Consider the following 18,009-nt stretch of genomic DNA (forward strand, 5'->3'; position numbering starts at 1 on the left):
TTGTTATAGGTAAAGTCGTGCTTCTTCTACGTAAGTTTAGCTTTCTGTGATCGATTACAAAGTGTGATAATGAATTATCCATGTCAGATAAAATTGTGGAGATGGATATAATTTCTTCATTTTAAGTCCTATGAACTCTCTACTACTTATCTAAATACGTAATATTTTTAAAATTTTGGCTACCGGACAATTTTTTCAAATTTACCTATATACTTTAAAAAAACCCAAATATAACATATATTAAACATTAGGCTAACAATCTTGCAGGGGGACGTACTAAGAATGCTAACTGCAAGTACACATTAAAATTTTATAAAAGTAAAATAACAAAAACACTTAATATGGGTAGCTAGCTCCAGTGGAGCATCCTTCACATTGCTCCAGTGAAAGGCTTTAAGATGTAGAAATTATTTCCACCAAAGTCTTGAAATCCTTTGCTGCTTGCCCTTCAGGCCTAACTGCATCTTCCACAGTCTTCTTTGCCTTCAGAGCATTTTCCCTAATCTTCTTCCCCTCTTCCTGCACCAAAATTAGATTCAAGCTTTTCAGCAGTGCATTTTTGGTGAACACCCTACCTTCTATTATCATCCCACTCTCCCAAATATCCTCTATAACTCTTCCAGCTATCTCTTGATCTCCAAAGAATGGCCTACAAATCATAGGAACCCCATTTGAGACACTCTCAATCACAGAGTTAGATCCACAGTGAGTTAAGAAAACTCCTATCGAATCGTGTGCCAAAACTTGAGTTTGAGGGGTCCAAGCCACCACTTTCCCACGCATCTTGGTCCTCTCAACAAACCCATTTGGCAAACCACCCATTAAACCTTCCTTTAGAGACCACAGAAATGGAAACCCACTTTCTTCCAATGCCTCTGCCACCGCTACAAGCTCATGGGGCGGCGGTGCCACCACGGTCCCAAAGCAAACATAAGCCACCGATCTGGCTCTGTTGGTATCCAACCACGACAAACACCCACTTGAATCTTTGTCGGAGAGTGGCAACAGCGGAGAGGGAAGTGGAACAACATAGAGCAAAGACTGCAACTTTGATCTCATGTCCTGAACAAACAAAGGTGGGTCCAATTCCTCAAAGAAATTCATGACCACTGCCTTAGCTTGAGGTAGCACCTGACCCAATGAAAGAAGCGTCCTTAAAAATATACTCTCTTTTTCTCCGTTCAGATCCTGTGGAATATCTTCAACACGCATCATAGACAATCCCGGAAGGAAATCCAAGGTTGTCTTTGCAGCATGGTTTGCACAGTGGTGGCGTATCAAGTCAGTGTAAAAATACAGAGAAAGTGAGCATGAAGTGGGAAGCCAAAGGGCAATCCAAGGAACATTGAGTGTCTGAGCCACAAGGAGAGAAGAGGTCACAAAAGCATCGGAAATTATGCATGTGACTTTCTTCTTTGTCTCGGCTTCAACAAGTTGTATTCCCTTGTGCAAGTTCTGAGGACCAGTTTTGAGAAAAAGATCAATTTTTTGGGTTGGATCGTTGCTTAGGACGTGACCCTCTGGGATTCCATCGCTTATGCTATAAGGCTTGATGTTGTTAGGAATGTTGGGTTTTGGGAAGAGGATTGCGTTTGATGTGTGTGTGCCAATGAATGAAAATATACAGTGTGGAGCAGCATGAGCTAGTTTGAGAACAAGGTTTAACAGAGGCATAAGGTGGCTGCCAAAAGGAAAAGCAATAACTGCTATGTGTTTGTTTTCCATTGAGTTAGATGAATGGAAACGGTGGAACATATGGCTTTTGGATTGAGTTAGATGAATGTTTTTATTGATGGTTTAGAAACAACTCCGTCATACCAACATTTATGAACTAAAACTACTGTGACGTGTTCGATTTTACCTCACAAACTACCAACAAAGAAAAAACTAGTATCAATAATATCTATAAAATACTTACTAAATTTCGTAATGTTAGATTATGAGTATTAACATGAACCACGTTGATGCAGTCCAGGAATATGTATAAAATATTTAGAAAATAATATCAAATGATATATTCTTATATTAATTACTTTTTTGTCATCTTTAATTTTTCTTTAAAAGGTAATTACTATTTTGAAAGTAGATCACAAGTCTACGATTTGGAAGAAATTTATTTACGTGTTAAATTGGCCAAACTAATTAATTAAGGCTTCATGGTCATGTGCAACTTATAATTTTTACGGCATTAAGTGGGCCACGAGAGTTGCATACTTACCTTGAGCTTTTAAGATGAAACCAACCACCTTTCTTACAAAATTCAAATTCTACACTTACCTCTCCAAGATTCTCTAACAAATTTTCTATTATTTATTTGTAGATTAATATTTATCGATCATCTAAATAAATTATATGTAATAAATACATTTTTATTCCCCATCAAGACCTATACCGATTATTATTATTATTCAATATAATAATCTCAATTTCAATAGGAGAAGGAAAATATGGAGGTAACCACCATTCGAAAAGATGAGTCGTTAGTTATGGCAATGTAGTATATTAATTAGCCAACCACCGTTCTCACATAAATCACGTTTGGTTCCTAACTCCATACTTCCCATTTCCATCTACAGATTAGATAGAGAAATAATAATAAAAAAAACATTTTTTAAGGGCACAAGTGTATACATAAAAAATGTCAATTCATACTTTAATTTTATATTACTTCAATGGATAATTTTTTGTACTGCATTAAGTTAAATTATCAATATATAAACAATGCAATTGTCTAATGATATATAAAATAAATTAGTTCGTTATCATTTTGGCATATAATTCGCATATTGTCTGAGTATTGATATGAATATGGGTAACGTTCAATATTCTTAATTTGGCATGGAGACAAAAATAAATATATCATACATGTCTGACCGTGTTCTTATACGAGTGCCAATATATTCTGTTTTCATTAAATGACCAAAGTACTTATAATTTATTATGTAATATATATATATATATATATATATATATATATATATATATATATAATTAAAATTTTCTTTTTGTCTTTTAATTATTTGACTTTTCTAATTTACAAAATTCATACATATATTGAAGATACCATTTCTTTTACCACAACCTTGATTACATTTTTTTGTGCAGTTATTTTTAAATGTTGTATTATCAATTTCAGTAAATAAAATAAATTTAAAATCTCACGTTTAATTATTTTACTTCTTCTAAAAATTTCAATAGCCTAAATTATTCATTTCCTAAGTAATATAAAAACTTATATTTTTTTATTCTTTTTGATCCTTAATTTGTGTTTTCTAAAATAATTTTCATTACCTCTCAATAGTTAAACTATTTTGATATTTGAATATATTTCTCGTATCTTTAAGATATTTTCATTTTTATCATATCCAAAAGTATTTTATTGAATACACATTTTAAATTATATTTCTTTGTACATTTTATACATTTTAAAAAATATTTTCATATCTAAAAATATATTTTAGAATTCAAAATGTATTAAAAGAATAGAATTTCAGAGATAAATTTTAGTTTTTTATTATAGTTTTAATAAGAATCAATTTTGAATTTATAGATTTAAGGGGGTGCAGAAAGAAAAAGGAGGAATATAGGAAAAACGAGCCAAATGTAGAACCCGTTTTAAGATGTGTTTGGCCCAAAGCAAGGGGGTTGCTCCCTCCACCTCTGCGTGGACTCCCTCCACCTCCCCTTTCTCTTTTACCCTCTCATTTTATCTTTTTATTCCTAATTTATCCTTCAGTATATTTTTAGGGTTAAAATTTTATAATTTTTACCCACTCCCCCACACAACCTATTCATTCTCTTTTACATTCATGCTCTCATTCTTACTCTTTCGTCTTGGGAATTCTTTCTCTTATTTTTCTTTTGGTGTGAGAGTGAGAGGTTACGGCAAAGAATTATTATACCGATGACAAACTTCAATCTCTCTGTTGCTTGAAGGTGATGGTGGAGACTTTAACAGAAAAGTGTGTGAATAAGCGCCGAGGTACGTGTGGAAAATTCCTTTGAACATGGGCATTCGTCAACGGATGTCAACATCCGTTTAAGGTAAAACGGACGTCCATATCCGTTTAAGGGGCGTTACAACATTATTGTAACAACAACATTATGCAGTCGAAGTAACCAAATTACGAGATTTTTATTGAAAGTGTATAAATCCTTTACATTGTGTCCTGAAAGTTGATTATTATTATTATTATTATTATTATTATTATTTTGCAACACCATCTTGCAATGCAACACTGCTTCCAATAAGCCTAGGAATTTAATCTTTTTACAAACTGATTGTAGCAAAAAAATTGATTGCTCATATCAGTATTTAGCATCACTGCAAACCATCAAATTAACAATTGGAAGAGGGGTGTAAAAACAACCTCATTTACAAAAAAATATATAACAAGAGCAAGCTGACGACATTTACAAAAAAAATATCTAACAGGAGCAAGCCAGATTCTATGCAAACTGATAACACACGACAATAATACAACAATTGCAGAAAATACATAATGCTGAAACAACAAGACTTTTTGGCAACAAACAGAAGAGAAGAGTGGGAGAGTTGGGAGCAAGAGTTTTACAAAATGAAACGGATCTGGAGAATGGAGAACATATCTAGAGTTTGGGGGTGAGAATGTGAGAGAAGGGGGAGGTGAGACTGTTGTTGAAGTAGTAGAAATTTAGGTTACTTAACTAAACAGGGGTTAAAAAGTAAAAAATAAAGTAAAAAAAGTTGAAACAAGGTTATTTATGTAATTAGAAAAAAGTTGGAGAAAATTGGGGAGGTGAAGGGTGGAAACGTGGTGGTGGAGGGAGCAACCCCAAAGCAAGCCTGAATGTGGGTATGAATTTGTGAAGAAAAAGAAAAATTCAACCATGACCTTAGTTCTCATTTATTAATTCTTTTCAAATTTGTAGTATATTATTATAATTTTTCATGTTAAAACGGAAAGTCCAAAGTTGACTTTAACTCATAGGAATTTGAGAATATTTGGGCATGTTAACTTTTTTAATAAGAGATTATTTTGACTATGTGACATTTTTGGCTTTTAACCTACATGGACTATGACCAAATATTATAATATAAACTTATTTGACAGGTCTAATCATATTTTTATTATATATTTTTTTCTTTGTCCAATTTTATTTAATGGTGTATCAAGTCGTTTTATTTTTTTATATTTTCAAAATTTTTTAATTGTTTATTTTTGTAAGATTCTAGAAAATTATAATAATTAGAAAACTAAAAAAAAAGGAGGTAAATAGATATTTTAGGTAAAAAATAATTGGGTGTACTAATTATTTAAATAAAAAGATATTCTTATTGTTAAATGATAATTATTAATTATTAAAAAGATATTAAACAGATAAAGTGGTTATAAGAAATGTAAAATTGTCTTAGGAGATAACTGACTTTTTAGCTAAGAGTTCTACACACTCAAATCTACGGCCTTTTAGTGATTTAGAGAGTGAAACAGAGTTTTCTTACAAAAAATTGAGAATATTTATGAAGCATTTTTTTGAGGAGGAATGTGTAAGAAGAAACATAGTGAAAGTTAAAGGGTTAATCTAAAATTTTATGCGAGTATGTACTGTATTGTTATTTTCTTTTGATAATTGTGAGTTAATATTTTGTATTTTTTTTAATTACGTAACTATTAGAATAATGCTTTTCATTTGGTGTTTTAAATTCATTGCGTGGCTAGTATTTTGAGTTTTAGTGTTTTTAAATGTGTTTAACATTGTTGGATTAATTTTGTTTTGGGTTTTGGTGATGTAAATTTAGGTTTTTGGTGTTTGATGATTGATTTTGTTTTGACAACAGAGATTATAAACATGTTTTTGAGTTAGTATAATATTAAATAATATTAGTTTATTTTATTTTATGTGGGGTTTAATATTTTTACAATTACCGTGAATTATTTTGGGTGAAGGCATCTAAACTACGATTTTGGTATTATCATTAGAATTTGTGTAATTAAAATTACAAGATGAAAATATTATATAAAGAGTTAAATTTAAGTATTAAAAATTGGTTGCAGTAGGATATCTATTATATTAAAATCAAGTAAAAGAAATAGTAGTATCGTTAATTGCATCTTTATGGGATTTTAGGATGTTTAGGTTATATATGGATTTCTTGAAAAACTTTACGCTGGTACACAGTTTACAAGGTAAATGATAAACAAATTTGAACTATTTTACGTGACTGGAATATATAATTTTAGTTGATTTATCTATGATCTAATTTTATTTGATTATTAGGTAGTGTTTACTTGTGTTTAATATTTGGTTAAGAGAACTTATGCTTTTTGGAGAACACTATCAGTCAAAGTTTTGTTGTGTTTTAAAAAAATTATTGATAGATTATTTTTAATTATTTAAATATCTAAATTTTCTAATGTGTGAAAGTGATTTTAGAAAAGATTTTGTCTAGAAAAGACAATATTTTTAATAAAAAAAAATAATGTTTTAAGTTTGTCCATTTGTAACTTGTATCTCTTTTCTAAGAGTCTAAAACTTTCATTTGGAGGTTTATATTGTTTTGTTAGCTTATCTTTAAATTGGTGATTTGTACGTACTATGATCATATTTTATAGAGAATAGATGATCCTTAAAGTGTTAGGGAAGATACACAACAATAAAGAACGAAAATTGGACAAGAAAATTAATGTTAGGGGTAGACTTAAAATTTTATTCCATTGTTATTTTTTTTAAATGATTAAAAGTACCAGAACATTAGACATGGATTGTTTTTTTTAAGATGTAAATAAAGTCTTACCCATTTTATTTTTAAGTAACAATTTGAATTAGGATTATTTATTATTTAGGCATCTTAGGAAGCCAGTAAGCCAAAAAATTAGGATTTAGGCATCTTATTATGTAAAATATTACTTTCATGATTTTTTATAATTATTTTTATTTTCTAGTTTTTTTCATAAGTATAATTTTACCATTATAAACATATTTCATTTATTATAATATAATAATTTAATGTTAATTGTTATAATTTTTTTATATGCGATTTCGTTTAATATAATATTTATGGGTCTATAATAAAAGAGATTAGTAAAGATACATTTGAAATATTTTTAAACTTAAATATTTATTTTATAATTTTAAAAAATAGTTTTTAACTTTATCAACTTTGTTTCATTAATATTTTCATTTTATAGATGTTTTGGTTGTGAAATTTTATTTATGTTAATTGTAAAATATTTTATATAATTATTTAGTTTTTTTAATTTAAAATTTATACCATTATAATTTTTTTTTTAAATATTTGACATTGAAAATATGAAAATATTTTTTTTTGTTATTGAGTATTTGATAATATTATGTTTTCTTATATAATTTTTTTTATAAAATAATAATTAATTGATAGTGAAACAGTAAGAAAGCGAATATGGACATGAATACAGAGATATACTTGTTACCCGATAGAGATGAAGATAAAACAAAATGTAAGACGTGGAAATTAATATCATTCTATGCATACATTAGTTGTTGGAATATTTTTAAGATATAATTTATATGGTTAATTACTTAGAGTTTGTTGTGGTGAGGTAAAGGTTTTATGTAGTACAAATGTTTTATGACTACACTAGGAAGTATATTTATTTTGTTGTATCTTTTAAGTTTTATCAAGAGTTCTTATATAACTAAATAGAGAACAACATCTCACAGTATTAAGTGATGTGAGCTAAATTAAGCTCCATAATGCTAATTGTTCTCTCACTACGCGCTTGATTTAAATTATCACCTAGTGTAGTTTCCTTCATCATCAATTACTCTTGATTCACTCATTGAGGTAATACAAAGCATCAAATTATTTGTTATGATACTTTGGTCAACATATCAACTAAATTCTCTGCACTTGGAATCTTCGACAAAGACAAGTCTCCATCATTTATCAAATATTTTATAAAATGATACTTCAATTCAATGTACTTGCATGTACAATGAAGAACTGAATTTTTAGTAAGATATATATCATTTTGATTATCATTGAACAATGGAGGGTCATCTTGATTTTTTTCCTAATTCTTTTGGAATGTTCTTCAACCATATCATCTCCTTCGTTGCTTTTGAGATAACTGCATACTCAATGGTTGAGAGGGATAATCTTCCCTGAAGTTTAGACTTCCAACTTATAGTTGTACCACCTAACATAAAAATGTAACATGGTGTGCTCTTTCTACCATCTAGATCTCCTCCCAAGTCTGCATTAGAGAACCCTTGTAGTGAGATTGCTTCTTCTAAAAGAAAAATTCCTCTTTGAAGTGCCCCTAAAGTATCTCAATATCCACTTCACACCTTTCCAATGCTTCTTTCTAGGATTTGATAGAAACCTACTCACAACTCTCACTGCATGTGTTATGTCAAGTCTGGTGCAAACCATAACATACATCAAGCTTCCTACTACAGATGCATATGGCACTTTAGACATATAAGATTCTTCTTCATATGTTAGAAGATTGCCATTCTGAAAACCTTAACGTAAGTTCCCAAAGGTGTATTCCTAGTTTTAGCATTTCCAACATTGAATCTGTTAAGTAATTTTTCTATATATTTCTCCTCAGATATGTTCAAAATACCTTCAGATCTATCCCTAGAGATTCACATACCAAGAATTTGTTTGGTTGGGCCAAGATCCTTCATTTCAAAATTTTATGACAATTGTTTCTTCAACTTATTAATTCTGCCACATTAGCTCCTCCAATCAACATGTCATCAACATATATAAAGCAAGAATGATATAGATGTCTTTATATTTTTCACATATAACAATAATGATCTTCTTCACATCTATGAAAACCTTAGTTTCTCATAAACTCATTCATATAACATTGTCTCGGTGTTTGCTTCAATCCAAACAAGTTTTATGAAGCTTTCATACAAGATTATCCTTGTCTTGTGCTTCAAAACCTTATGGTTGTGCAATAAAGATTTCCTCCTCAAGATCTTCATGTAGGAATGTAATTTTGACATCTAACTGCTTTATATGAAGATTTTTTACAACTACTATACTCAAGATAACTTTGATGGTAGTCATCTTGACAACAGAAGAGAACATTTTTGTGAAGTCAATTCCTTGTTTCTGTTGGAACCCTTTTGCTACAAGTCTAGCCTTATATCTTTTATTGTCGTCTGGTTCTTCTTTTAACCTATAAACCCTCTTGTTTTGCAAAACCTTTTTTCCTTCTCGTAGCTTGGTTAAAGACCATCTTTTATTCTTCTAAAGAAACTTTATTGCATCTTTCCTTGTTAACTCTCACTTAACATATTCATCTCCCTACATAGCCTCAGCAAAATGCTTTGGCTCACCAGCATCAATCAACAACAAGTAATGTAATGAAGGAGAATACCATTGTGGTGCTACAATTGTGTGTTCTAGTACTGACTTCGGGAGTTTTTTACTCTATTGTGTGTTCTGGTACTGACTCAGGCTCTACCTTTGTATTCTGCCTTTTGTTGACTACACCATTTTCTGAAATTTCTTCTAATGATACTTGCTCTGTCAATTTATTTGCATCAGTGATCCTATCTTTATATACCAGGTTCATTAAAAGTAATATTTCCACTTCTAATAATTTTCTATTTTTGGTCACCACAAAACCTGTAGCCATACATGTTAGATCCATAACCAATGAAATAACATTGATTGCCTTAGGGTCCAGTTTATCTTTGCTATTAGAGTCCAATAGAATATATGAAGCACAACCAAATATTATCGAGCAGTTTTGTTGTAACAATCCATGAAGTTTTTTAACGAATCATCCTTGCCTTGCTTGGTGCTTAATGCAAGGTAAGTAAGACTTTGAGCCCGACTAGAAGCATATTGCCTGTCAAACAAAGTACGAATGATGGGGAAGCAATCCATTGTGTTTGGTGGTAGAGTATTAAACCATGCTAATACCTCTCCTTTTAGTGACAAGGAAAACGCTCAACACCACATCGGTCATTTGATGAGTAAAAAGTCATGGTGTTTACAAAGGAGCGAAGGTGCTTGTTCGGATCAGTAATCACATTTCTCAAACACGGGGCCTTTTTTTCTTTGGCATGAGTGCTTATTTTATATTGTTTTCCTCTAAACTGAGCTACATTAAGTTCTCTCTTAAGATCTTATACAGAGTTCTACTTATCTTTTAAACATTACAAATGTGTTTAACCACTTTTGGTTTAGACGAGTTTCATCACTCATGGTATAACACTAACTTAACTAACTAGAATGTTTAACTCCACTGAGTTAAACTTAACAAGTGTTTCAATACAGTTCTGAATCTAAAAACAACAAAAGAGAAGAGAACACCTTTGATTGCAAGAGGAGTCTAAGTCTCTGAATTGTAGAGAGATTCTCAAAGTGAAAAGGCTTTCTTAGTAAGTGGAGCTACTCAAATTCATGAAAAGAAGAATTAGAGTTGTTCAAGACAAGAGGTATGGGGAGTTAACTTATCTTTTGTATTTTATATAGAACTTGTGTGATTGAATGTTTGATTCTTAATTGAGGATGAATTATGTTGGCTCTTAAGTATGTTGGAAGGAAGGGGAACTAACCTTTTCTTTGTTATTATGTTGTTTTATGGGCTACATCCTTGAAATAAAGAGTTTGGACATGTGAATGTTGGATATGTTGGTTCTTGGGAATGTTGAGAGGTAGGAGGTTTTAATTCTTGTATGATAACGGTATGTTTTAGGATGAAGAATCTAAATTTATAAGATATGAGCATGTTGAGTTTTAGCAAAGGAGGTATTATGTCCACTAGTGGGGGGTTTTGGTTTTCTTCTCTAAACTTTACTTGTTTTCTGTTTTCTGATTTATTCTAATTTTACCTAATTAATCCTAAAATTTGACCTAAAATATTGATATATAATTGCTATTATATTAATTTGATTTGACGGCTAGAATTTTATACCATAAATATAATATTTTTGTCTAAATTTAAAAATCCACCTTTCAAAATGCAACATTAATTGAATAACAAAATATTTAAATTTAAAATAAATTACAATATATCATCTGAAATATTACAAAATAAATTTTAAATTTGAAATTGAAATGAAATTTTGAAATTTAACATTTAGATTTTAAAATTGAAATTGAAATTTTAAAATTAAATTATAAAAGAAAAAAATATTCTGACATTTTTCAATTTTTAAAGTGTATTTTTGAAAAGTATAATTTAAATGTTAATTATAGAAATAACATTATTTAAAATTTGATGTGATAGAAAATAAAAAATATGAATTAAAATTAAAACTTAAAAATGATTGTAAATTGATTTGTTTTGACTTTTAAGAAAATGATTGTTTTGAATTGTTTCAAAATATTAAGGTGCGGCTATCATGGTAAAACTAATTAATATTATAATTAACTTATAAATTAAATAATAAATGGATAAATACTTTAACTATTTTGAAGTTGAATTCAAATCTTTTGTATATGTAATGTTATAATTAGTATAATAATCACTTAAAAATTTTGAAATGATATTTCTGTGAGTGAAATTGGAAATGATTTGTGTGTAGTATCTTGATTTGTTATAGAATGGAAGAATTGTAAGATTTTAATTTTGTTTGATGTGCTAAACATGGTTGTGTTAAGATTGGCCTCAACTAATTCTCATAGAGAAACTCAACTATTTGTGTTTTGTTGATTGGTTGTTGGTGGGAATTTCTCTATAAAATATAAAATTGATTAAAGTGGTGTTTTTTGAGCTAAAATAGAGTTATATTGTATTCAAATGAAACCTGATAAGTGGTAAACAATCCAAGGAAATCCAAATTGATAAACCAAATCTCATAGAAAAACTCAACTTTTTTGTCCAACTTTAGGCGCCCTACAGTGTTGTTGTGCACTAATAAGACAATCTTTAAAATACCTTGATAAAAACTTTTGTACAATGGGGCACAAAAGAGACAGTGAGCTTATTATAGCATGTTTAAGTAGTGTTTTTTTTGTTGTTGTTCTTTATATTTGTTTAAGATTGTTGTTATAGAGTTGTTCATTATCAAGTGACATGTAATGATTATTTTCATTGTTCATTATTACTCAATTGATAATGTAGATGATAACAAAGGAAGATAACTCAAGCAAGAGAAAGACAAATAAGACAACTCTTTGTTGAAAGCAATGATACTAAGTCATGTGTGTGTGTGTGATTTAAAAGATGTTGGAGCATGTTTAAGTGGTGTTTTTTTTTTTGTTCTTTATATTTTTTAATAATGTTATTATTGAGTTGTTCATTATCAAGTGATATGTAATGATTATTTTCATTGTTCATTATTACTCAATTGATAGTGTGAATGCTAAGAAGGAGGATAACTCAAGCAAGAGAAAGACGTTAAGACAACTCTCTCCTTTGAAAGCAATGATAAGCAGTGTGTGTGTGATTTGAAAGATGTTGGAGCATGTTTTAGTGGTGTTTTTTGTTGTTGTTCTTTATATTTTTTTATTAATGTTATTTTTGAGTTGTTCAAGTGATATGTAATTATTATTTTCATTGTTCATTATCACTCAATTGATTGTTTGGACGCTAATAAGGAGGATAACTAAAGCAAGAGAAAGACAACTATAACAACTCTCTACTTTGAAAGCAATGATACTAAAACAATGTGTTGGTTTCTCATCTCCCAAGCAATTTTTTTTATCGACTTATCTGTTGGTTACTCTTCACTCAAGTGAGAGATGTGGTGTTGTATCATGGATTTGTAATCTTTAAATTATGTTAGCACACTCTTGCTCTGGAAACAATGAGTTTCGTATTTATGAAAATTGTTAGAAGTTATTTGATAAACATATCATGGAAGAATGCTCAATCATAAAAGTGGATACTTAAGCCAGTAAGAGACAAAACAATTTTAATTTGAAGGTATGTTGTTCATAAGCATGATATCACTTAATGAATTTTTTTCCAAAAGTAAGGTCATTTAAGGGAGAGAAACTCAATTTAATGTCATAGTGACTATAATGTGGAAATAAATTATATGCATGTTCAGATGTATATCGTTCAAAATGATTATATAAATCAATAATGACACACACAAATACAAAAATATAATGATATTTATATGATGTATGATCCCTTATAAGTGTGTGACCCTTTGTAGATGTGTGTTATAATGAATATTTAAGATGGTATCAGGCTTTAACGGTCGAGATATGAAACATGTTATCTTATTAAGTACCAAATGAAAAATTTGACATAGAACACATAATATAGTGGATCATTCCACGTAGTCTTCTTTAAGTAATTATTAAAGAGTAATGCAAATTCTAGAAGAATGTAGAAACTCCTAAGATAGAAGAAAAGAAATGTAACACAAGTTCTAGAATATTGTAGAAAAGTCTAAGATAGGAAGAAAAAATCAAGAATATTCTACATAGGTCAAAATCTAGAACATTCCACATAAGTTGTGGCTAGCATGTTCTAGAATAATCTATGGGTCTATAAATACCCATGAACTCTACCATTTGATGCAAGATGTAGACAACATCTACCATTTGTATGAAGCCAACATCTATTACAACTAAAGACAACTACAACACTTCTTCCAACTACTACTTTCATATTCAACTATCTCTACATTTTCTCTATCCCATCAATTATTCCTTTCACAACCTCAAAATACTAACAGTGGTACCGCAGCTTCGTTCGATCATCTACTGGGTGTAGATAAAATTTTCAACTACCTCAAACAAAACTATAACTCATTCTACTACTTCCAAATATATTCTCAACACATGGCTACTACTAATCAAACATCATCAATTCCAGTACCTATTTTCAAAGGAGAAAATTATGATTTTTGGAGTGTCAAAATGAAGACATTCTTCCGCTCTCAAGATTTATGGGATATCATAGAAGAGGGATTCACTATTCCAGAAGACACCTCTACTCTTACTGTAGCTCAAAAGAAGGAGTTGAAAGAAAACAAGCAGGAGGATTCAAGGGCTTTATTTGTTCTTCAACAAGCAGTTGATAACACAATTTTTCCAAGGATAATTGGTGCCACAAGTGCAAAACAAGCTTGGAACACAATACAAGAGGAGTTTCAAGGAAGTGACGAGGTACGCAATGTTAAACTTCATTCTCTAAGACAAGAGTTTGAATTATTAAGAATGAAAGAATATGAGACCATTAAAGACTACTATTCTAGAATAAAAGAAATAGTTAGTCAAATGAGAGCCTCTGGGAAAATGTTCTTGACAAAAAGATTGTTGAGAAAATTTTAATTTCTACTCCCCAAAAGTATGATGCAATCGCAACCGCGATTGAACAAACAAAAGATTTGGCTACATTGTCAGTCATACAACTAATGGGCTCTCTTGAAGCTTATGAACAAAGATTGAAAAGGCATGAAGAAGACTCGGTTGAAAATGTCTTTCAATCAAAACTAAAATTACAGTCTCAGAATAAAGAATATGAAGAAAATAAAAGTAGAGAAGAAATTTCTAGAAATAAAGAAAATCTTAGAAGCTTCTCTATGACTCGTCAAGAAAAATATCCTCCATGTGGCATATGTAAAAAGACAAGTCACTTAGAAAAAGATTGTTGGCATCATGGAAAACCTCAATGCAAGTATTGCAAGAAGTTTGGTCACATAGAGAAGTATTGTCGTAATAAAAATAGACATCAAGCAAACTTTGCGGAAGAAGATAATCAGGAGAAACTCTTATTCTATGCCAATCAAAAATCTCCTAGCAGAGAAGGAAGTTGGTACTTGGATAGTGGATGCAGCAATCACATGGCGAAAGATCAAAGCATCTTCAAAGACATTGATAAATTTTTCAATGTCAAAGTTCGGCTAGGAAATGGCACCACAGTGGAGTCTCGAGGCAAAGGAACTGTCATGGTGGAGACAAAGAAAGGTACAAAATTCATCAAGGATATTTTATTAGTTCCCAATCTTAAAGAGAATCTTTTAAGTATTGGCCAAATGATGGAGAATGGATATTCTCTTCATTTTGAGAAAGATACATGCAAAATTTATGATAATAAAATGATAGAAATTGGCCAAGTAAAAATGGAGAAGAGAAATAGAAACTTTCCTATAAGCTTCAAACCTAGAACTAATATTGCCATGAAGGTAGAAGTTGATGACTCATGGCTTTGGCATAGGAGATTTGGCCACTTCAACACACATGCCTTAAAGCTTCTATATAAGAAAAACATGATGAGAGATCTTCCATGCTTGAAGGAGAATAATGAATCATGTGAAGGATGTCTCCTCAGAAAACAACACCGATTACCATTCTCGACAGACAAAGCATGGAGAGCAAAAGACTTATTAGAGTTGATTCATGCCGATGTTTACGGACCGATGAGAACACCTTCACATCATAACAACAGGTATTTCATCCTCTTCATTGATGACTTCTCTAGAATGACATGGGTCTATTTCTTAAAGGCAAGGTCAGAAGTTTTTGGAGTATTCAAGAAATTCATGACCCTTGTTGAGAAGCAAAGTGGAAAACAGATAAAAGTACTTAGAAGTGATCGTGGCATGTTAGTAAGCCAGTAAGCCAAAAAATTAGGATTTAGGCATCTTATTATGTAAAATATATTATCTTCATGATTTTTTATAATTATTTTTATTTTCTAGTTTTTTTCATAAGTATAATTTTATCATTATAAACATATTTCATTTATTATAATATAATAATTTAATGTTAATTGTTATAATTTCTTTTTATATGCGATTTCGTTTAATATAATATTTATGGGTCTATAATAAAAGAGATTAGTAAAGAAACATTTGAAATATTTTTAAACTTAAATATTTATTTTATAATTTTAAAAAATAGTTTTTAACTTTATCAAATTTGTTTCATTAATATTTTCATTTTATAGATGTTTTGGTTGTGAAATTTTATTTATGTTAATTGTAAAATATTTTATATAATTATTTAGTTTTTTTAATTTAAAATTTATACCATTATAATTTTTTTTTAAATATTTGACATTGAAAATATGAAAATATTTTTTTTTTGTTATTGAGTATTTGATAATATTATGTTTTTTTATATAATTTTTTTTATAAAATAATAATTAATTGATATTGAAACAGTAAGAAAGCGAATATGGACATGAATACAGAGATATACTTGTTACCCGATAGAGATGAAGATAAAACAAAATGTAAGACCTGGAAATTAATATCATTCTATGCATACATTAGTTATTGGAATATTTTTAAGATACAATTTATATGGTTAATTACTTAGAGTTTGTTGTGGTGAGGTAAAGGTCTTATGTAGTACAAATGTTTTATGACTACACTAGGAAGTATATTTATTTTGTTGTATCTTTCAAGTTTTATCAAGAGTTCTTATATAGCTAAATAGAGAACAACATCTCACAGTATTAAGTGATGTGAGCTAAATTAAGCTCCACAATGCTAATTGTTCTCTCACTACGCGCTTGATTTAAATTATCACCTAGTGTAGTTTCCTTCATCATCAATTACTCTTGATTCACTCATTGAGGTAATACAAAGCATCAAATTATTTGTTGTGATACTTTGGTCAACATATCAACTAAATTCTCTGCACTTGGAATCTTCGACAAAGACAAGTCTCCATCATTTATCAAATATTTTATAAAATGATACTTCAATTCAATGTACTTGCATGTACAATGAAGAACTGAATTTTTAGTAAGATATATATCATTTTGATTATCATTGAACAATGGAGGGTCATCTTGATTTTTTTCCTAATTCTTTTGGAATGTTCTTCAATCATATCATCTCCTTGCTTCTGAGATAACTGCATACTCAATGGTTGAGAGGGATAATCTTCCCTGAAGTTTAGACTTCCAACTTATAGTTGTACCACCCAACATAAAAATGTAACATGGTGTGCTCTTTCTACCATCTAGATCTCCTCCCAAGTCTGCATTAGAGAACCCTTGTAGTGAGATTGCTTCTTCTAAAAGAAAATTCCTCTTTGAAGTGCCCCTAAAGTATCTCAATATCCACTTCACACCTTTCCAATGCTTCTTTCTAGGATTTGATAGAAACCTACTCACAACTCTCACTGCATGTGTTATGTCAAGTCTGGTGCAAACCATAACATACATCAAGCTTCCTACTATAGATGCATATGGCACTTTAGACATATAAGATTCTTCTTCATATGTTAGAAGATTGCCATTTTGAAAACCTTAAAGTAAGTTCCTAAAGGTGTATTCCTGGTTTTAGCATTTCCAACATTGAATCTGTTAAGTAATTTTTCTATATATTTCTCCTCAGATATGTTCAAAATACCTTCAGATCTATCCCTAGAGATTCACATACCAAGAATTTGTTTGGTTGGGCCAAGATCCTTCATTTCAAAATTTTATGACAATTGTTTCTTCAACTTATTAATTCTGCCACATTAGCTCCTGTAATCAACATGTCATCAACATATATAAAGCAAGAATGATATAGATGTCTTTATATTTTTCACATATAACAATAATGATCTTCTTCACATCTATGAAAACCTTAGTTTCTCATAAACTCATTCATATAACATTGTCTCGGTGTTTGCTTCAATCCATACAAGGTTTATGAAGCTTTCATACAAGATTCTCCTTGCCTTGTGCTTCAAAACCTAATGGTTGTGCAATAAAGATTTCCTCCTCAAGATCTTCATGTAGGAATGTAATTTTGACATCTAACTGCTTTATATGAAGATTTTTTACAACTACTATACTCAAGATAACTTTGATGGTAGTCATCTTGACAACTGAAGAAAACATTTTTGTGAAGTCAATTCCTTGTTTCTATTGGAACCCTTTTACTACAAGTCTAGCCTTATATCTTTTATTGTCGTCTGGTTCTTCTTTTAACCTATAAACCCTCTTGTTTTGCAAAACCTTTTTTCCTTCTCGTAGCTTGGTTAAAGACCATCTTTTATTCTTCTAAAGAAACTTTATTGCATCTTTCCTTGCTAACTCTCACTTAACATATTCATCTCCCTACATAGCCTTAGCAAAATGCTTTGGCTCACCAGCATCAATCAAC

At 30.0% G+C, this 18,009-nt stretch overlaps 1 protein-coding gene across 1 annotated transcript; it reads right to left on the reverse strand.

Annotated features, from left to right (window-relative positions):
- Positions 1 to 213: 213 nt before the first annotated feature.
- LOC108320295 (anthocyanidin 3-O-glucosyltransferase 7) lies at positions 214 to 1,870 on the reverse strand. Its single transcript, XM_017551678.2, has one exon. It carries the CDS (start codon positions 1,753 to 1,755, stop codon positions 394 to 396), a length of 1,362 nt encoding a protein of 453 aa, XP_017407167.1. The 5' UTR covers positions 1,756 to 1,870; the 3' UTR covers positions 214 to 393.
- Between the last annotated feature and the right edge of the window lie 16,139 nt (positions 1,871 to 18,009).

This window comes from Vigna angularis, chromosome 1, assembly GCF_016808095.1.
Source record: "Vigna angularis cultivar LongXiaoDou No.4 chromosome 1, ASM1680809v1, whole genome shotgun sequence".
Lineage (NCBI taxonomy): Eukaryota > Viridiplantae > Streptophyta > Magnoliopsida > Fabales > Fabaceae > Vigna > Vigna angularis.

What these genes read in the sequence shown, in the direction of transcription:
- LOC108320295 (XM_017551678.2), bottom strand. Translation starts at nt 1,755, where the DNA reads ATGTTCCACCGTTTCCATTCATCTAACTCAATGGAAAACAAACACATA.